This window comes from Falco peregrinus, chromosome 3, assembly GCF_023634155.1.
Source record: "Falco peregrinus isolate bFalPer1 chromosome 3, bFalPer1.pri, whole genome shotgun sequence".
Classification (NCBI taxonomy): domain Eukaryota; kingdom Metazoa; phylum Chordata; class Aves; order Falconiformes; family Falconidae; genus Falco; species Falco peregrinus.
The window spans coordinates 71860432-71882193 of record NC_073723.1 but is presented as its reverse complement, the minus strand read 5'-3'; the positions used below and the strand labels follow the sequence as shown (position 1 = coordinate 71882193).

The following is a 21762-nucleotide window of genomic DNA, read 5'->3' as shown; positions in this document are numbered from 1 at the left end:
CTGGAATACCCTCCCAGATCTCAAATACTTAACTACATTTTCAGCTTCTTTTTTTCACACTTGGTATTCTCTTCTACTTGCAATCATCCATCTATATGGTGTGTCTGGGAGATCTTAACCAAAAGCATAGCATTAAGTACTCGTAATTTCCATCCCTAGAAGTCAATTTTCAAGTAAGGCAATGAAATCCTTTGGAGGAGTATATTGAAGGCAAAGCCTGACAGGCAGTCTTTGCTGGATTTTTCTAATTGAGTTTTTTGTCTTTCTTTGTTCTGAGATCTACTGCAGGATCTACACAAATAAATAGCAAGTGTTATGATTAGGTTTGTATCAGCTTATTAAGCCAGTCACTCTACATACTTGAAATTACTTTTACTTATACTTTTGTATATATTCTAACACTTTCATCAGTAATAGTTTTTCAAATAACCTTGAATCAGTTGGGGAGAAGGGGAGAATTAAGGACATTCGTACTTCCAGTTTACTACAACCTTTTATGGTTGTCCTTAAGTATTATCTCAGTGTTTAACAGTTTGGTTGGCTCATCTTTTCATTGAGTTAAGATATTGACAATGAAACTTTCTGTAAAGTTCTCACAAAATACTGTAGTAAGTCTGTACTCAACATCAGCCTGTGATGTCGAGTTTTATTGTTAAGGTTTGCATTAACTGAAGTCCTTATTTTGTTTGCTGTAGCTTTAGTTGCTTGGGTAATTCAGAGAGTCTTTGGGCTGCTGGATACCCAGTGTTTAGAGATGTTCTTGTCTTAGCCGTTATGCCTAAAAACAGTGATGTGTTGTCGTCCCATCCCGTATCCTCCCCCCCCTCCCCTCCCCAAGTATTTGAAACACCTTAGAAGCTTATTGCTTAATCTTCTCATGTGCTCATTGAATTGAGCTCATGAGAGCTTGTTACAGAGAGCTAAGGCCTGGATGGAGGAGAAGATGTTACAGCAGAGATTGTCTTCCTTCCCCTGGGAGTAGGTGTAGTGGGCTAAGTAGTATGAGGCAGCCAGGTGTTTTGGTCTTTGTTTTTATTACTGGAATACTATGAGTTCTCTGTACTTACTATTTGTGTCCTTAACTTAAGAGGATGATGAGCATGACTAGTGCTGCAGAAGCTGTAAAATGTGAGAACTAAAAATAAAATCCTGTGACAGACCAAGTCTTTTTTCCCCAATTTGCATTGCCTTTTTGAATTAGAATAGTAAAGCTGCATAGGTCATTCCTGGTTCCTAGTGTTTATTTACTGGGTTGTAAGCAATGGTATGTTTTATGGCACATAGTTGTTGTGTATGTCCTAAAGTTTTAAGTATTTTAACTTTGATTTTGATGGATGTAATAGCAGCTTTATAGTAAGAGGGTGAATATTACTCAGTTATCCAGCTTGGGCCTGCTGTAATAGTTTACTAAATGCTGGAGTCAAGATTGTTATTGTCTCTCCCCACCCCCCATTTGACCTTTATATTTTTGCTTGTGTTTACATATTATAGCAACACTAGAATGTTTTTGCCAATATTTTGGGGTTTATTATGCCTGCAGATTTCATACCACTAGTAGTTCACTATTAGGATGATGTTCTAGAGATGGTGGATTATTTGCACTACAAATGATCTGCTTCTTTTTGAAGGCAAGTCTCTGTAGGGAGTCCAAATAGCTGATTTCAGGCCACTCAAAAACAGCTTTCAGAATGGTCAGCCAGGCATAGATACTTTCCATTTAATGTACTATTATTGAAGCACACTGCAGGGCCCAACAGCTCACGCCAGCTTCTGAGGGTAAAGCAAATTAAAGAGAATTATTGATGCACCGCCAAATGTTTGATTCTTAATGACAAAACCATCATTCTGTCTGCTCTTATAGCCAATATAAAGATGTTTTTCTGGGAAATGATAGGCCCCAATGTGATGAAATACAAAATCTAAACATTAAAACTATATCAAACCTCCATATGCGTTACATTTTATACCAATTTATAATATTGTGGAAGATATTTATAACTGAAATGTGTAAGTTAAGTCATCCAGCTATTTTTAAGCTGATGTGGAACACACACTACAGATAAATCTGATGAAGCAGGTACTTCTTCAGTTTCCAAGACCTTATCCTTTTATAGCTTAGAAATCTCCAAGTTCCGCTACGTTGTTTGCTGTTGAAATCGTTAGTGGTTTTGGTGTGTTTGATTTAGTAACTCACTTACCTTAAAATTTATGCACCTCTATTCTGTAATACCTAATAAAAGTGACCTTCTATATAAAATTATAGAAGATCCTTCTGCATATACATTATTAGGAAGGTTTTAGTTTGGGTGTTTTTTTGCTTGCTTGTGGGTTTTTTTATCCTTTGTGTTAAGCCTCAATGTTGGAAGCTCACTTGGTACCATGGATTTTCCGTGTTTATGTGCTTCTATACTGCAATACTCAGTCACAGAGAACTCGTGTTTCTGGAGGAGAGTTGGTTTTGAACAGTTTCTGTGAATTCAATATTAGGAATTATGGTACAGACTTCTTATAAACTAAAGTATATATTGTGGTTTTAATTCTACTACACCAGTATTTCCTTTGGTTGTGGAGTAATAAAAAATAGCAGTGGGTTTTAATAAATCTTTGTGTTTCCAAACAGAAAACAACTTCTCACTGGTGGGGTGTTGATAAGTGCTTTGCTAGACAGACTGATTAGGGGGCTATTGGTTTTTCTTGGAAAATGGCCATGAGTGGTACTCACATTCACTACTTGAGCTGCTGATCTCTCTGGGTCTGGCTATTCCTGTAATGTCTGCTAATGTTAGTGTTCAGAGAGTTACTTAAATTGTATTGCTGCTGTGTCTTTGGTAAGCAAAATAACTCAGTACGGTAACAAATTTGGAGGTTCATAAATGAACTATAAATGAAACTATAAACAAAAATGAGGATTTCATTGCATTTGTGCCACTTTGCCTGGAAAAAAAACACTGGTCTGAAAGTTATTTGGCTAAAATAAAAAGTGGAAGTGATTCAGAGAGGTGGTTGATGGCTCTCCTCAGGAGAGCCATTTTGTTAGCCTGTCGGAAAAGGTTATGGGATGCCTACTGATGAGGCCCCGCTAAAAGCAGGCATGGCTGTTGTGAATGCTCCTTTGCAGCAGAAGGTGGTCTAGATTTGTTGTTACTCAGCTTCTTAGTAGCTGAGTTTGATGTAGGTCATTGATTGCTTTTCTTGTACCTGTTTTGGTCCATTATACAAGTCACCAGTATCACAGGCATCGGGGTGGGATGCCTGGTTTAGATGGTCTTCCAAGTTCCTTTCTAATTCTGCTTCCTGTGAATATTCCCAGGTCTTATGGTTATGTGCAACTGTCAGGAGAAGAGTAGTTTAACTGGGGAGAATTAATGCTATATTATGAAACACTTAAGCATAAGGTGAATGTAGTGCTGTATGTGGGGAACTAGGAGGCAAAAAGGCATTTGTCAGTGAACTTGAGAGAAAAAAGCCTGTGGAATAAGTAAAAAGGTACCTATCAAAGACAGATTTAATTTCTCATCTGTAGTGTGCCCTGGCAGGTAGCCTGAGGGACTTGAAAAGATGCGATTGATCTCAAATGAGCAAGCAGAATACTCATTTGGTTGTCCCAGCTTCAAATACACAGCTGCAGGAATTTTTTCCCTTTGAGATAGAAGGTATTGCACAAGGGTGAGGAAGAATTAAGATGATTTGACACAAAAAAAGCTTAGTTAGATCCAGTAAATTCAACTACAAATATATATATATATATGTAGCTACACAACTCCTGTATCCATCATGTGAAAACAGAATTAGGAAGTGCAGTAGCCTGGGTTTGTCCTAGTTCTTCCTCAGACAACATTAAGACTCTCCTTAGAAAAAGGAACACTGAATATTTTCAAAGATTATTTTTATGGGGGTTGAGTTTTGGAACTTAAGATATTTTTTTTTTTTTTCCCCCCAGATAATTTTTTCAGGCTATTGTAGTCCTCTGTTAGGCATGTGAATTGCTTCAGGTGGTGCCTTATATTATGAGATGGGTATTTAGGATAATTCTCAATATTGTTCAAATCCTAGTGGACATGTTTTTGAAAGCCAGTCCTGTAGACTTAAAATCTAAGTATTTGTTGGATGGCAGTATGAATTATGACCATGGAAGACTAAGACAGTGGCTTGAGTTAATGGTAGGGTGATACCCTGACCCTTGTAAATATTGCTGGTCCTTCAGTAGGAAGGACCTTAACTACATTGTGGGTGGTAACCTACTTCATAGAATTACAGAATCATTTAGGTTGGAAAAAGACCTTTGAGATCATCAAGTCCAACCATTAACCCAGGGCTGGCAAAACCATCACTAAACCATGTCCCTAAGCACCACCATCTACGTGTTTAATTTTAAATAACTCCAAGGGTGGTGATTTCACCACTGCCCTGGGCAGCCTGTTCCAATGCTTGAATGCCCTTTCAGTAAAGATTTTTTCCCTAATATCCAATCTAAACCTCCCCTGCCACAATGTGAGCCCATTTCCCCTCATCCTGTTGCTTGTTATCTGGGAGGAGACCAACCCCCACCTGCCTACAGCCTCTTTCAGGTAGTTGTAGAGAGCAATAAGGTCCCCCCTGAGCTGCCCTTTCTCCAGGCTGAACAACCCCAGTTCCCTCAGCTGCTCCTCATGAGACTTGTGCTCCCGACCCTTCACCAGCTTCGCTGCCCTTCTCTGGACATGCTCCAGCACCTCCATGTCCCCCCTGCAGTGAGGGGCCCAGAACTGAACACGGGATTTGAGGTGGGGCCTCACCAGTGCCGAGCACAGGGGAATGATCACTGCCCTGGTCCTGCTGGCCACACTGGGGGGATACAAGCCAGGATGCTGTTGGCCTTCTTGGCCCCCTGGGCACACTGCTGGCTCGTGTTCAGCCGGCTGTCCACCCCCACCCCCAGGTCCTTTCCCCCCAGGCAGTTTTCCAGCCACCCTTCCCCAAGACCATAGCACTGTGTGGGGTTGTTGTGATTCACATGCAGGACCCGGCACTTCTCCTTGTTGAACCTCACACAACTGGCCTTGGCCCATCGTTCCAGCCTGTCCAGATCCCTCTGCAGAGCCACCTGCCCTCAAGCAGATCAACACTCCTGCCCAGCTCGGTGTCATCTGCAAACTTACTGAGGGTGCACTCAATCCCACACATTTCAATATAGTGCGTCTTGGTGCAGTTTTTCAACATACTCTGCATTGTGCATTTAATTTTAATTTAGTGACAATAGCCTTGAGATTCTCGGTGACGTGATCTGATATACTAGCAGAACTCTTTGAACAGTGTGTTGTGGTGTTAACTTACAACAATTGAGTCTGAATCATTTGGGGAATTAAGTCACGGGGTGTGTGCTTGCTTGAAGCTGTAGCTTGGGTAATGTGTGTACACACCATGTGAAACACCCAACACACCCCTAAAAAATGAGTTTTGGCATTCCTTTAAGTAGAGGAACACAGGATGGTCAGACAACAGAGAAATGGCTGGCAGTGCAAACATATGATAAAGATACAGATTACAAATGATGTGGCTCACAAAGCATGTTTTCTTGGAGGATCTTGCTCCGAAGATGATGTGGGGAGAGTGTCTTAGAAAATATGGGTGTAAATGTCAAGCTTCATGTAAAAGTTTCTTTCAAAATAATAAAAGCTGCTGTCTCTTCCCTATTGTAAGAAGCAGCTTTGCTTTCCCTTGAGTTCAGGAGAAGTATCAATACAGCACATCTATGAAGAGAACTGAGTGACTGTGAAGACATTCCTGTTGGAGTTTATAGAATGAATAGTAGAAAATAGTCTGGGTGGTTTAGAAGTGGTTGTATGCTAACAGCAAAACAAGGAGGTGAGAATCATCAGAATTCAAGTCATTGCTCTGCCTGAAATTTCCTGATTTGTAGAAGACGATCAAGTATGTCAGTGTAGCTTCCTATCATAAATAGTGTGAAACCTTTCTGGTAGCATAGATGCTAGTCTTGTGATTTAACGATTAATTGGGAAAAATACAAACACAAGGTTTGTTCTTTGTAGGTACCTTAGTAGCTGAAGAAAATGTGAAGTTGTAGCTGGGAGACTTTTTTTTTTTTCTTTAGGTAGGTTATCCTTATCTGTTTCAAATACCTCTTTTTCATCAGAAAATAGGCAGTGAGAATGGAAATATTTAAAAATTTAATTTAGGATTTACTATAACTAATGAAATCAGTGAATTAGTTCAAGCAATATTCCATGTATTTGCATTGTGTATTTCCAATTTTAAAAGGAATATAATTTTGTAGTTGCTCTGCTTATGCTAACTCTACCTGTATCAAATGCCAAGGCTTAATGAAGCATTTAAGGTTTACTTTATTTGACTTTTGAATGAATTCAAACAATTTTTCATGTACTTGCATTTTATATTTTGTAAAAAGATGGTTTTCAAATACTTACTTGTGTAGGACTGTCATCTCTCTCTGTTAGTTCAAATACCAGTATTCATGGAATCTCAATGTAATTTGTAAAGAGCATGCAAGTTCTGACTTACGAAATAATGTTTGAATTCAGTCTTGACAGTGGTCATTTTATTACCATTAATTTTTTTTACACAACTTCAGCACTTGATGAAGATCCACATCCCTAGGGACTGCAATCTGAATGCTCATTCTACAACCTCTGCATCCTCCTGTAACTGTGGAAATAACCTGAAGGAAAAGTCCATGTTGTGAGACCAGAAAGTGTAGTTTTGGTGTTCTCTTGCTGTGGAGTTCTGTAACAGTAACAGTCTTTAATCTCAACGGGTTTCTGTGCTCATTGTCTCTTACCAGACCCAGGTCAAGGTTCGATAGACTGACATACTGTCAGACCAAAGATCCTCCTATGAATAGGAGAGAAGGGCAGCAAATGCCTCATCTGCTGATGTTTGTCTTCTGCCAAACAAATACAAAGTGATTCCTCCCCCTCTATACCTGCCACTTTCTTGCAGGCAGCTGTTCGGCACTTTAACTAAAAATTGATGGAATTTAAAGGAAGAAAACAGTATTGATCTAATACCCATTAATTTTGAACATGTTGGCATCTTTCCTTTAGAAATTTGTATTAATTTGACATAAAAGAACTCTGAACCGAGGACATAAAATATCTTACCCTTAATTTTAACTGTAATTAGTGCATTAAAAAACGTTTCTGTGATACTTAGGGAACAGGTCAAATCCTTTCTTAGTCAAAATTGATAGGCTGAATTCTGTGATAGTTATAGTGATGCAAAGCTCGTTTGGAACTGGGCTTAGCTGGTAAAGCTACTGGTTTGAGGGATGCTCAAGAACATTTTGTAGAGTAGAACTGGTTCTTATTCCTTTGCTGTGCATGTTTTGTTTTCAGTTCTCAGACTTGTTTCAGTTGTGCAGCTGGTACAAAGGTATTTTTCAGTAATTGAAGCTGCAAGAGATTAGTAGTGTTTCAGCAGTGATTAAAACTACTGATGGGTTTCACTCAGAGTTTTCCAGGCAGCAGGGAATTTAGATTTTTTTTGTTTTTTTAATCTCACAGAAGTTCAAAAGAGGTGTAGAGCTTTATGTGCTGGAGGACAGTTACAGGCACAGTTCCACAGGGGAATGATTTCCAGTTACACAGGGGTTTGATTTCGGTTTGCACCTGAGAGGTTTATGTCATCTGCCCAGTATCAGCGGTTTGTTCATGGCAGCTGTCTCTAAATAGCAGTTTTCACAGGACTTCTGTCTCCATTCTGTTTAGAAAAGAGTTAAGTGTAAGATAAGATAGAAAGCATGGATGGACCCTCATTTGGTTGCCTTCCTGCTGTGGACCAATCCAGCTCACCTGAGGTGTACTTTTTGGCTTCTAAAGGAGTTGGCGAACACTAACAGGACACGCATTCAGCCTACACTTCAATCCCCTCCTCTCTCTGTTGACTGGATGAAACTTTTCTGTCTCCAAAGGGTAAATCACTCTGAAGTTCAGTGTCTCTCTCCTTGAGAGAGAAAGGAAGAAGAGGAAGCAGAGGTGTGTGTGGTTGGCTGCAGTGAGTCACCTCAAATGATTAAGCAGCTCTGAAAAGTGGGCATACTGCTCGTATTTTGGGATTTACTTGGATTTAGGTACCAACATCTACCTAAACTACATTTGCCTAAACTACATCCCGCTCTGTAATAGAAGACACCCAGTTTTCACAGGAGCTGTGAGATGATTTGTTTGTTTGTTTGTTTCTAGATATATTTCCAGGGGAGGAATGAACAGGAGGGCATAATTAACCAAAGCAAAAATGAAAGGAAATTGTGCAAATCTACTTCGCATACATGCTTTGTTTCTGTTGTTTGTTTTCAGTCTTGTTTTCCTAAGAATGCAAAGTGTAATCCAAAGGCTATGTTCTTTCTCCAGTCCTTCCTCATAAAAACTCCTTGAAGCTTTTTGCTGAACTTCAGCAACATCTGAAAGAGGGAAGGGCATTCAAAGCCATTAAGTACTTGCAAACTTTGATTAAAGCGGTTGCTAGATATTGGAGATGCACAAAACCAATTTCTACACTGTAGCAGAAGTTGCTTTAAAAACTCAGGGCTAGTGGACCCTGCTGAGTATGCCATGCATAGCTGGGAACTAGCTGCAACACCTACACTGCAACCTGCTGTGGCCCAGTGATTAACCAAAGTGGAAGAGGGACAAGGGGACAGTTGAAGTATTCTGGTGGGGCGTAGTGAAGAACCAAATCACTTTAGCCGTGGTTGAAGATAAGGGGCACAGGATGCACATTCATGGGAAACTGGGCTTCATTGCTTCTGCTTGGCTTTCTTCTTCGCTGCCCTTCTAATTTTACTGTAGAACCTCTTCCCTTTTTTTATTCTTTTACATTTGTAAGTCTTGTGAATAACTTAAATAGCCGACCTGTTATATAAAGGTGAAAATAGCTAGTGCTTTTATGCTAGATGAACACATATATGTGTTACTTTTGTTGCATGGAGAAGCTCTGTGCTATCCAAGTCTAGAAGAAGGTTGGGCTGCGTGTATAGATGTTAATGAAGAACTGCCTTGAAGGGAATGCTGACACTAGTTGACCAGAGTGGTGTTTGCCTTAATTTACAAACCTGAAATTTTGTGTTTATTCAAAATTTGAACAGCTCAGAACTGTAACAGCAGTCTTCTGGCCTTCATAGGCTTCAAGAAATACTTTGCGCAGGGTTCACATTCTCTAAAATTTTAGATATGACAGTTATATTTCCAGCACTGTAATTGAGATAAAAATCATAGTGAGTTTAAAGAAAAATACGGGATGGTTTATTTTATGAAAATTTTCTTATGGGGGTTAATTGTGATTTGGCAAGATTTTAAGATTCTCATGTTCTTGTGCTCTTAAATCAGCCTTCCTAGTTGTTCATAGGAGCTGTACTAAATTACTATAGCTGACAAAGTTGAGTCTTTACTTACTCCAGATTTTGGTCATGGGTTTTTTTATGAAGATTAGTACATGTGTGAAATACTGTACCTGCTATCTGTTCTGTCCCCTGTGGTGGTGTTTGGGTTGGTTGGGGTTTTTTAGAGTGTTCTTGTTTAAAGATGTGGAACTACTTGTTCAGAGATGCCACTTACATGTGCACGTACACTTGTATAAGATACCATGTTTAGTGTATTTATGTATTGGTACAGTTTTGGGTTTATTTTTTTGATTTCTTTTTAGCGGATATAGCTCAGAGATACAGGATAAGCAAGTATCCAACTCTGAAACTCTTCCGGAATGGAATGATGATGAAGAGAGAATACAGGGGCCAGAGATCTGTGACAGCAATAGCAGATTATATCAGGCAGCAGAAGAGCAACCCTGTTCGGGAGGTCCAGGATTTGGAAGAAATCAGTTCTCTTGATGTAAGTCTTTGAACTTTATTCCTTCTAAATAGTTTCTTTTTCTTTTTAATGTTGGACTAGTGAAATGTAATATATTTGAAGTACATATTTACTTCTTTGTTTTGCATTCAGAAATTTTGTGAGTGCTTTTATTTAAGCAGAGTAGAAAACTGGGTCATTTCGAGTATTACAAATTATTCCAATATAATCACTTTCAACTGCATTAATTTTGTAACAGTAACTCCACTACCAAATTATTTTACTTTTAATCATTTGAAAAGAATCATGTGTTGTATTTAACAAGACACTCCTAATTCCTCACTGGAAAAATATTAACAAGGATGCTTCTGGATATTGAAAAGGCAGAAAAGAAATAATTTCTGCTTGGTTATTGACTGTTGAATGAATGGCACCTCCGTATTTAATATCCTTAGGGAGTGATGATAGTTTTTGATAATTTGAGGTAAGTTATAATTTAACCTTTGTTTTTACAGCACAGCAGAAGAAATATTGTTGGATACTTTGAGCAAAAGGACTCTGACAATTACAGAACCTTTGAAAGAGTAGCGAATATTTTGCATGATGATTGTGTATTCCTGTCTGCCTTCGGGTAAGTGTTAAAATTTGTTGTTTGCATGACTTCATTATTGAAATTATGTTAATGAGTTGTATCTAATTTAATTGAATGGACTTTTTAATACTTTGTGTGGCATAACTGAAGAGACTAGACCTTAACAGATAAATACACTAAGAGAAGGACTGGAGGAGAAAACACTTGCTAGCCTTAATGTTTGGTGTGAAATCCAACTTTCATTTTTTGCCTCCTTTTTGTCAGTATAACTTAAATGTAGCTGGCGAGGTTTTGGGGGTTATGATAGACAGTTGTGTCCCGAAAACCTGCTTCTTTGGAGGGAGAGGGGAAAATGTTGGGAAGAGTTTGAAAACTTCTTGGCAAACATTTTATCAGCTTTGCAGACTGAGTAACTTTTTTTACAACCTCTTAAATTTTTTTTTCTTTAAACTATGGTGGTTTTTTGTACAGGAGGAAGTTCCTTCTTTTTGTAGGTGGGACTTTTTTTTTTTCCTTTTTTCCTGTAACAATAATTTTATAGTTACTTGCTCACTTCTTCCTGATGTTGGGGAGAGAACTTTGTTCCAAAATGCCTGATTTCTATGCCTGGGTCTATTTCATGCAAGTTCTGTGTCACTGTGCTTAGTAACAGTTAAAAAGGGAATTGCATTGTTGAGCTACATAGTGTGAGTCTAGAAGAAAAACCTACAGAAATTTAAATTTCTCCTTGTTACACAGTTTTACAGTGATAATTTAAAATATTACAAGATCTTCACTGGAAGAAGAATAATAAATTATGACTGAGTGATCCCTTTCTAAGTAGCATAATAAAATGCAATTATAGATTCTCTCTGCAGTGTTTAATGTGGCAGCACCACCCACTTTAAGGTGATTGGGCATAAATGTGAATGCAGTGGTTTGCAGTCTACCTGCAGTTCCAAGACCAGGGAATTTGCATGGATTATACTAGCTTTTATACCATATACAGTCACCCTGACAGTTTTTTGAGTTGGATGTAGCGAAGAATATTGGTGAAACTGAGAGGTGTTATCAAGGTAGAAAATGTTTCATCTGTTTGCACAAATTTTTTTTTGTCAGTCACTGATGCCTCTTCTAGTATGTCTCCAAAAAAAGTGTGTGGGTGTGAGAGAGTGTTTGTAATGTGCAAGAGTACACATGGCTTTCCTTTCCATCATTTCCCAGTTAGGTACCCTGTGACTGTGTAAGCAGCCTTGGCTGTGAGCAAATAATCAAGTCTTGTAAGTCTGTGGTCTGTAGGTCTATCAGTCTTAACCCCAAGTGTTTTCTGATGAGCGCGTCCATACTGGTTCTCAGGGCAGCCAATCTGAGTTGTTATTAGAATTTTAAATTATTTTTTGTCCCCCTCGTATGACTTGTCATCCTTTTCAGGAATGCCTCTTAAAACATCATTAGTAAGGTATCAATACTTCTAAGATCCTCTCTCCTGTTGTTTGAGTCTGTTCATCTTTATATTGCTATTTGTCAACTTTGTATAATGAGAAATACTCTCCCACCGCTCAGTGTTAGCATTTGGTTGTTGGACACTGTCCTTGAAGTAGTTACTATGGGGTTTTTCTTTTTTCTTTCTTTAGATATAAGCAAACATAATGGAACAGATCAGAGGTTGATTATTTGTACCCTGCCCACGTAACTACACAGTGAGCTTGCTGTTACTCTTTTCTCCAGACATCCATTCCTTTCCTAGCTTGGAGCTGTTTGTGTTTTAAGGTGCAGCCTTCCAGACAGCAACATTGGAAACTAAACATTTTCATCTCTGAGTGGCTGTGGTTCTCATGCTTCCTAACAAATTACATGTGAAAAGACTTCTGAGGGAGATACTAGCTATATAGCAGTGCTTTCTACTCCGGTTATGTATAACAAAATGTTTCATGGGGAGCTGGCGCTGATCAGCCAGACCCTTCTGACTGGGCATCTAACAGCCCCTGGGAGGCATTTTTTGTTTTGCTATGCACAGAGTTCAACAGGTATATGGTTTGGGTGGTATATGGTAACGTGCTGTCATGTTCAAACTTGTAGTAAGCTAAAATAAACTCAAACCTATCAATTTGACAGGAAAAAAAATAATTACTTCACTAACTTCTGTCAAGGCAGAACTGTTCCCTGCTATGTCAAAGTTATTGTGGCTTTAGGTAGTGGTAATAACTTCTTTTTAAATTCTATTAATGGTACGTAGTTGCAGATCATCTTGATGCTTAGAACTATTCTTAAATAATCCTTACAGTTCTGTTAAGATCTGAGGTGACCGCAGAGCAAAATTAATGAGAGAAGACAGGAGGATACTGAGGAAGAGATGGTTAGAGGTAGATTTTAGAAGTAGAATCAGGGATAAATCTGAAATGTTTGTAGACATGCAAGAGAATGGCCTTGTGTGATTGACCCATGGCATAGGAAGCCAAATGCAGAGAACAAAAACAGCCAAAAAAACACTTTTCTCTTAAAAGGCTTATATGAACTCATGAAAAAGAGTAAAGAATCTAGGAACTGTTTTAATTTTGTTAGCAAGAAATGGGTGTGAGGGATGATGGGGAGCTGGGGTTGTGTGGTTCCAGGAGGTTCACTGTCTACGTTACTGCTTCAAGAAGAGACAAAATGCAAACTGAAATATTTCCATTTTGGTAGTTGTTTTAAAAAGGTGTATCTTCAGGCATTTGGGATTTTCACATCGTGTCCCCTGTTTATTTATCTGAAGTGAATCAGTCACAACTGAAGCTACTGAAGTGGAAGAACACAGAAGAATATCTTCTGGGTTCCACCACAGGTTTACCCTGGAGCATGTATTTCATTATAGATTATTATCAGTTTACCAAGCAGTGATCGGACAGGTGGTTTCTATGTCTTCACTTTCTTCTTCAGTGAAGGGTTGTTTAGGATGCAAGTGGTTTACCTCAGTAATTAATGATGGTCACAAAGGAGCGTAATTTCACATTATGGGAGCAGTTATGTCTGGAATACAAAAATGCATTTTAAAACATACACCTATCAGTATTTGTACCAGTTTAGAGATGTAACATACTATGCAAGACATCTTTTGAATGTGATAAGAAAAGGACAATTGGACCAAAAATATAAGGCTTAACTCAAAGTAATTATGTTTTGATCTCGTACTCCACCCTCCCTTGACCCTCTAAATTGTTTAGACCCCTGGAAGATTTACCTCATCTTGCAGTGAGATAAATTGAGATATTTTTACTTCTTTTTTTTTTCCTCCCCCTTATCAGTCTTATCCTTAATCAGTCTTCACCAATGCTTATATTGAGTCCACAAAAGAGATACTATAACTGGAGAAGCTGGAACACTTAGCTAACGTGCCCCAAAGGCTGACATGCTTACCTTTTAGCCTAAGCTAAAAGGAAAAGAAATGGGTAGCTCATTTACTCTTTTCTGGCACGTGCAGCCAGTCAGTTCTGTCTTGCTAGCATGAGTTATGTTGGAACATTAAGGCATGGGAGAGGAAAGGAGGCCTCTTTCAATGTCTGAAGGTGGTGAAAGGGTTTATTTCTGTTGAGAGTTCTATTTCCTTTCTTTTTTTTTTTTTTTTTTGTCTCCTGTGTTGGATGCATAGCTGTCCTCATTTGTTTGAATAAGAGATGATAATTTTGGGGGCACAAGCTGGCAGCTTTCAGGGTGCTCTGTTGTGGCTGGGATTAAGAAATCACAAAATATTCCAGAAGAGCAGGAGGAATTTACTAAAGTGACATTGTGGAGTTTGGGAATTGGTGAGTTTAGACAGCAACATAGTATGACAACATCGTAAGCTGAATATCAAGGAGGAACTGTATGTGTTCTCCGGGTACACACATACCATATCATCAGTGGTCAGAAACTGCATGCTGTGTCCTGTGCTTTCTAAGTCTGCTTTGAGGGCAAAGTGGACAGTATGGGCTTATTTGCTATCCATTTTCTCATTGCTTGGGCTGGTAGAGCACCTCAAAGCCCTTCTTTATGAGGGTAGATGAGATGTAAATTTTTAGTGTAACAATGGAACAGGAAGAGTAAATGCAAACCTATTCCTTAATAATAGGTATTTATTTGTTTATTTACTTATTTTAATTTACATGATTATATTAATTCATTAACATTTTTTTCTGATAATCTCTTATCCAAAATAGTACCGGCATTCATCACTTGCACTTCGATGCCTTTAGTCCACACTTCTAATCCTAGGGACGCATCTTGCTGACTCACTTAATGCCTTCTTATATAGCCAGGCCAAGTTTCTGTGGAGTCACTTTACAGTTTACCTTAAAGATCCAGGATTTTAATTCTCAAATTTTGAAGGAAAAATAAGTAGTAAAGAAAGGATAGCAAATTAAAATACGGGGTTTGGTATCTTAGTTATTTTATTTGTCTGTACCAAGACATGCTTACTGGTTGGTTTGTTGTAGGGCTATTTCAAAAGCAGAGAGATTTAGCGGAGACAATGTAATCTACAAGCCACCAGGGGTAAGTGTAACTATGTATTTTATTCTGCTTATTGTCATTATATATGAATATGAACTAATGGAGACTAAATTCAGATCATTCAGTATGTTACTGCATCTCAACTTTTAATTTATTTCATTACTAAATAGTGTGAGAAATAAGATTTCTCTAGATTTTCTAGTAAAAAATAGTGTTTCTGAGTCAGTGAAAAAGATCTCCATCTCCTTTGTTGCCAGTTGAGTGCACAAAACCTCTGTCATTTTAAATGTCGATGTATAGAATATTTTTTTCTTAGAAACACAGTCAATTCATCATGTGTAGATACTTTGTGTTCTGTAGAAGTCACTAAAATCTGCAAAGTTCAAGCTGGTGCAGTTCATGTTTTTCAAAGCAAGTGACAATTACTGTTTTTCTGACTGCCACTTGCCTGTCTTATGTGTCTGAGCCCACAAGGGTCAAGACCTGTTCTCTGCATTAAAAAAAAAAAAAAAAGTAAACAGTAAAATTAACTACCTGTTAACAAACTGTCATAAACATAGCTCTACTTGAGGGAAAATTCAGAAACAAGAAAATGTGCAAGAATTGCTTTTTAGAAACGTAATTAGTATCTGAAAATGTGCTTTATCAAATTTGATGTATGAAGATAGTTGCTTACAAAAGAGAAATAAATTAAAAAAGACCTAAAGGGGAATGGAGATTAAAATATTTTTTTCTGCAAAAGCAGAATTTATTAGGTTACCTGACTTATATGGTGTTTCTGAATTAAGGTGTGCTTAGTCATGGCCACATCTTGCAAAGTCATGCTTCACTTCATGTTAATCAAAATTGCACTTACATTAAAAGATGACAGTACTGAATTCTGAGTTGAAACTACTGGTGAATGAAGGAAAACTATTATTTATTCATATCTCTTCGGCAAAGCAAATGTAAAATACCAGTTTCAAGTTGTGTAGGACATTAGGAGCATGGTTTTGGTGAGTCTGTCACTATCAGCATGAAGTAGCATTAATATCTGCGTTTAGTTATATCTACATGGGATTTTTAGGTATGGAGATACTATTTCTCAACCTAACAAATAGCCTCTGTTTGAAGCATCCCTGATTTGGAAGCAAAGTATCCTTTCAGTTGTTCTTAAGTTTTCTTAAAAAGTGGAATTGACTGCATAAATGATCATACATTATATTTATTTTCCTGTTGTACTTTTGTAACATAGTTATTAGAAATGTTGCATGCACAAAGGTTGAATATTGGTGTAAAATTGGCTTTCAGTATTTATATGAAAATTGTTACTTTGTCAGGTAGGTAACCTTCTTTGTAGGTAGCAATGTCATTTTTACTGTTTCTCAACTAGTATATTTTTCTTTTCAACAGGAAAATGCTCCAGATATGGTGTATTTAGGCTCGCTAACCAATTTTGATTTGATTTATGCATGGACACAAGATAAATGTGTACCACTAGTTCGAGAAATTACATTTGAAAATGGGGAGGTAAGACTTTTTTTTTACCGTTCTACTTTTGGGGTTTCTTTCTTAAAACCAAAATGTTTTTTTCAAGGTCTCTAATCCATGCCAAAGAACTCCCTTCATTCTCCACTTTTGGCAGAGAATAGCTGTCAGGTAATGTCTTTTCATTCTTTTGGAGCTTTTTGGTTAGACTTGAAATTCACTGGAGGCAGATTTGTAGCAGTTTCATACCCTACCAGAGGTTATGATTATGTGTACACGTCACGTAAGAAACGTCTAGTGATTTGCAGAGTGTGGACACTTGGGATGCTAAGAGTGTGCACATGTAAGAATGTGTGTGTGTAACACCTTGAGTAGGCTGTGTTATTCGTGAAGTAAGTACATTTATATAGATATTATGACTAAATGTTGATTTAAGATCCAGACACAAATGTTAAGTGGTTTTGCATCTGTTATGATCTGGAGAAAATGTTTCTAGTCAGTGTAGAAAATATCCATGTCAGCATGTCTGTGACAGTTTGAAAGACTAAAATAGTTGTGAACTGTCCTTCAGTTATAAATCAGCTTTCAAAATTTAATGTTAAAGTTGGTAGCAGAAAAATGTTACTGTACTAACCACTTCCAAAGCATTAGCTAATAAATAACCACATTAAATGGTGGCTGACAATCTACTGAACTAGCAGTTTTCTAGGAGCTGTAATAAAAAAACGTGACTTTTGTGGGGTTTTTTTTGGTCAGTCTGTGTTTAACCACTGGTACCTTCTTAATCTTTTTAGCTTCGCTGCTCTTTCTCCTGGGTTTCTTTTTTTTAGCTGTAAATCATAAGATTGAATTTGGAGGTTTGCTTTTAAATGTCTCTCTTCTTCTTGTTAGCCTTATTTTCTTCCAATACTTTTCTGTTTTCTTTTGTAACTCACTCCTTTCATCTATTTCCAACTCCATATTATTTTTATTTTTTTTTTTTAAATAACCAACAGGAAAAAAAATCTGTAGAAAATTAGCAAGTTTGTAGTATCTCAAAAGGAGTATTTTTAGATAGCTACAGCATCTGCTAGAAACTCTGGTGAGGTTTGTAATAAATTGCAGTATATTGTCCACACTGGATTAGAAACCAAAGCATCAGTCATATGATTCATTCTCAGTTTGCACGCTTTATTTTTTTTATGCTGAATCCAGAATGTCTGTAACACTGCTGTTCTGGGCGCACGCAACATGTCAGTTTATATGACAGAGGGAGGGGGAGGGTGGGATGCACATGATGGTTTAAGTACAACCTTCTAGTCAACCTTGCCAACTTTTTCTTGGAAAGTTCAGTTAGTTAAACAAACTTTAATCCTTGACTTGCAACTCAATAGGTACAAGGTGCTACATGTTAACATCTTTAGAAGTGCGTGGTAGATTTTCAGTGTACTTTTCCTGTGGTGAAATTGGATTCTGAGCCTTAGAAGCCAAGGTTCATCACTCTCAGCTTGTACCACCTTGTGTTGTGGTTTTTCTGGTTGTTCTCTCAATGTTCCATTCCTGTTTACTTAGGCAGATATTTACAATTCCAATGTGACATTTTGCCTAGCAACATTTGTTTAAAGATTTAAGTGCTGCCAGTACCCAAACACATTTAAATGTGCCAAAACGGAGATAATTCTGCTTGCTGAGATTGTACAGTATTTGAATGGGCCTTTAATACATACTGCACAATATTACAGGGTAAAAATATGAAGTGCTGTGACTGTTAAGCTGTGTTTATGGTACTACAATGCCATATAAATAACATAAAGACAAACATTTCTACCACATATTTTAAATTCAAATTTTAAATCAAAATTGGCCTCTATAAACTGCTGGTAGGTTTTCCCCTTATTTTCTTTCTTAACGCTTTCATTATCTGATAAGCGTCATGGGCAGACTGGCCAGGAAGATGCCCAATCTGAACAGAGCTCATCATTGTGACTTTAGACAACATGTAGTAATTAAGTAGAAGACCTTGCTTTAGAGTTTGAGAAGACTGTCTATTGGAGAAGACTGTCCCTGTACTCCACAGGAAAAGGGTGTTGGGATCAGTGATAAGCGGAAGAAATCACTGTTTAACCTGTAATCAGTCTGTTTAGCTCTATGTTATATGAATACAACGAACCGTGTGGTTTAACGATGGTACTGAATTGAAAAGTTTTGAAAGGGTAAAAAACTTCTCAAAGGCGTACAGAAGTAAAGTGGGAAGCTCAGATCTAATGAAAAAATATTTTTATATTCTCAGTGCCGAACAAGACAGTAGCCTCCAAGGGAGCAGTCCAAAGCAAATGAAATGCTATTCTGTTTGCCGTGTCCTGATCAGTAAGGCACAGTATGAAAGCTGGAGTAGAAAAGCAAAGGAAGGCACTTTTTAGGAACTAGTTAGAGCCAAGATTGGCAAGGCTTTCAAGCCAGCAGTCCTAACGGCCTATTTGGTCATTAATTGATCTTGTGAATATAATTCTTCAAGGTTGTCGTTTTAGGTGCTTGCAAGCAAGAGGCGAGCTTAGAGCTGGAATAATAAGCTGTGTGAGTTCTTCCTTGGAAATATACCTGCTGAAATGAGCGAGGAAATAGAGCCATAATCATGGTGCTACAAAACAGACTTTTTCCCATCCTTTAACAGGAGAGCAGGCAGAGACCCAGCCAAATTCATGTGTGTAAAAATGAGAACGAGCAAATATGATTAGTGTTGGTTTTAGGGTTGGATTGGGAAGCTCAGATTTCATCAAGAGCGCTGAAGTTATGAGGACCTTTGCAATCTGCTGTTAAAAAACAAAGCTTCAACTTACCTGACGGACTTGGTTGAAGGGAGAATGACAGCCGTTTCATGTACACTGTGTAACTGGCTGCCTGCTGATATGGAAAGCATTTCTTCCAATTTACTGCAAATGGAAAAATCTGCAGAAACTCTTCTATTTGGTGGCAGAACAAATGAGTGCTGCTTTCTCAAAAAGCAGATTTTATTCTGATTCAGACTAGAACCAAAGAAATAGTAGCACTTCCTTGTACACCAGTTGTGCAAATGAAAGATAGGCAAGACTGTAGGCATTTGTTAGATAAGTGATTATTTCTTGAGTTGGGCTGTAGCGAGTTGAGCTGATGTTTAAAGGTGCCTAAAAATCACTTTCGAAGCAAGCAAATGCATGTTGTTTGGGCTTTGGGTAAAAGAAAAATCCTGAATAAATTATTCAGGGGCTTCCTGCATTTATCTGTCCCTGGACAGAGATCTTTAAAAGGCACTAGGGCTACAAGAATGCATTCCTATGAGGAGCTAGAGCTTGCCTGTCCAACAAAGCTTTTCATTTCTTCAGCAGTTTTAGTAATATGGTAGCCTGTGAATTTAATAGTGGTGGTATACAGATGACCAGTAAGGACACACATACTGGCGAAAGAGCAGTACCTGATCATAACTGATACAGCTTCTGCTTTTTCCTTTTAATTTTTTTTTCTTTTTAGGATGGAGTTATTTAAAGAAAAAACCCACAAATTTGTTGTGCTATGCTAAGAAAAAACAGTTTAGTATATGAACAAGCTAGGACTGGATCTAGAATACACCCTCAAGCTTTACATAGCATTTAATACCATACTGTTCAGGCCTTTTTGCTGTTTCTATGAAGATGATATGTTTTCTCAGAATTGGGCTATTTCTTTTGAGCAAGTATTCCAATATATTCCACTGCAAGTGTATCCCTTCCCGACATGTTGATAATGAAATACCTTCATTCTTTATCTGCTGTATATGATAGAGGAAGGAAATATGGTTAACTGTATCAGTCGGGTATCTTAGATGAAGTGTCAGCAGTTAACTTCCTTAAAAACAGTTAAACAGACAGGACTGAAGTAGAGATCTCACTGATTTTTGAAAATTGCTGGAGTCACTAAAGTGCCCTTAAGAAATGGAAGGAATAAGATTTTGTCATTTGTTTTCTGTGCAGGAACTGACAGAAGAAGGCCTTCCTTTTCTCATACTTTTCCACATGAAAGATGACTTGGAGAGTTTAGAGAAATTCCAACAGGAGGTTGCACGACAGTTAATAAGTGAAAAAGGTTTGTAGGAACTCCTACTACTTGTTTTTACTGGTATAATTTTTTCAGGTGAGCTCAGTAGAGTGGAAGCAGAGGCCAAACAGAATCCTAGCTTTAAAAAGCTTGAGACCAAACGGCTTTATGCACTTTTGACAGTGAGGACGGACTGACTCCTCTAGAAATTATTAAAATAGATACACAATTTATTGGTAAGCAGCTGTTTCAGAAATCCTTTTTGTCTAAGTGACTTAATGCAGTTAGAGAAGATATTAAACAAAACTTGTTTGGATTGTGGCCAAAACCTCTTGAAGAAAATCCGTTATTTTGGTGGTGTTAGTTATTTAAATCTACTTTCAAGTTCTGCTTGTTTTATCTATCGAGTATTTCCACCTTTGTAATAGTTATGAGTGGTTAGGGTTTCAAGATAATAATAAAAAAATCTTAACATGGATTTTTGCCTGCTCACAATTTTAAGGTACAATAAACTTCCTCCATGCTGACTGTGATAAATTCAGGCACCCACTCCTCCACATTCAGAAGACTCCAGCAGACTGCCCTGTTATTGCCATTGATAGCTTTAGGCACATGTATGTCTTTCCAGACTTCAATGACTTGTCGTAAGTATTTTTCTTCGTGCATTTTAATTTGAGAAGAACAAAGGAAAAGATGGGCTCGTATTTTAATCAGTACTATGGTAGGAAGATGAGTAAATCTGGGATAGGTAAGGCTGCCTGTGTATGGTTCGGTGTCAGCCTTAAAGCAATATGAATTGGTGTGAAGTCATTGTTTATACAGAGTTGCATTGCTTTACGCAAGAAGAGAAGCTTGCATTACAGTTTTAGATACTGCTGCTCTTTTATTTCAAAATTCTGCTATTTTCCATAGTAGTTAGGCATATGGAGTCTGGCATGGTATTTTTAGTGGTGATCTAGAGATATCAGTTAACTGTAAAAGGTTTAAAATACTACATGGAATGTTTAAGTGCTGTGTTACGCAATGATTACTGTAAAATGCACCACGTAAGAATTCCCAGCCTGCTCGCCTGCTGGCTTGCTTTTTCCTGCTGTGCAATTCCACCCTTCCTGCATTAGTCAAAACCTGGAAAGCTGGCATAGAAATGTTCTGTCTCCCCTGGTTCAGTTGAGGAGTGAGGATGTGTAAGTATTATTTTCAGGGGCTTTCAGCATGAGACAAACGCTCTGTCTTTGCCTTCAGGTTGTGTGTTGAACTCCAGTTTCTGCTTCAAAGGAGGTACCTGCATATACACTGCTTGTTAAGTCCTGGTTAGATGCTTAGGCTTTGAGACTTGAATTTTTGTCCATTCATACTTTTAAAAACTCAGGGTATTTAATTTTTGTCAGAACCAAGGATTCAAAGTGCAAGCTTAGCTTGCAATGTGAATGTAAC

At 37.9% G+C, this 21762-nt stretch overlaps 1 protein-coding gene across 1 annotated transcript in view; it reads left to right on the top strand.

Moving 5' to 3' along the window:
* The window catches only part of ERP44 (endoplasmic reticulum protein 44), a 55466-nt gene that overhangs the window by 28335 nt on the left and 5369 nt on the right, over window positions 1-21762 (top strand). Inside the window, exons 5-10 of the mRNA XM_055798592.1 lie at window positions 9658-9842; window positions 10316-10431; window positions 14820-14877; window positions 16228-16344; window positions 20265-20376; window positions 20831-20972. Of these exons, the coding sequence (XP_055654567.1) occupies window positions 9658-9842; window positions 10316-10431; window positions 14820-14877; window positions 16228-16344; window positions 20265-20376; window positions 20831-20972 (730 nt within the window). The remainder of the gene's footprint in view (window positions 1-9657; window positions 9843-10315; window positions 10432-14819; window positions 14878-16227; window positions 16345-20264; window positions 20377-20830; window positions 20973-21762) is intronic.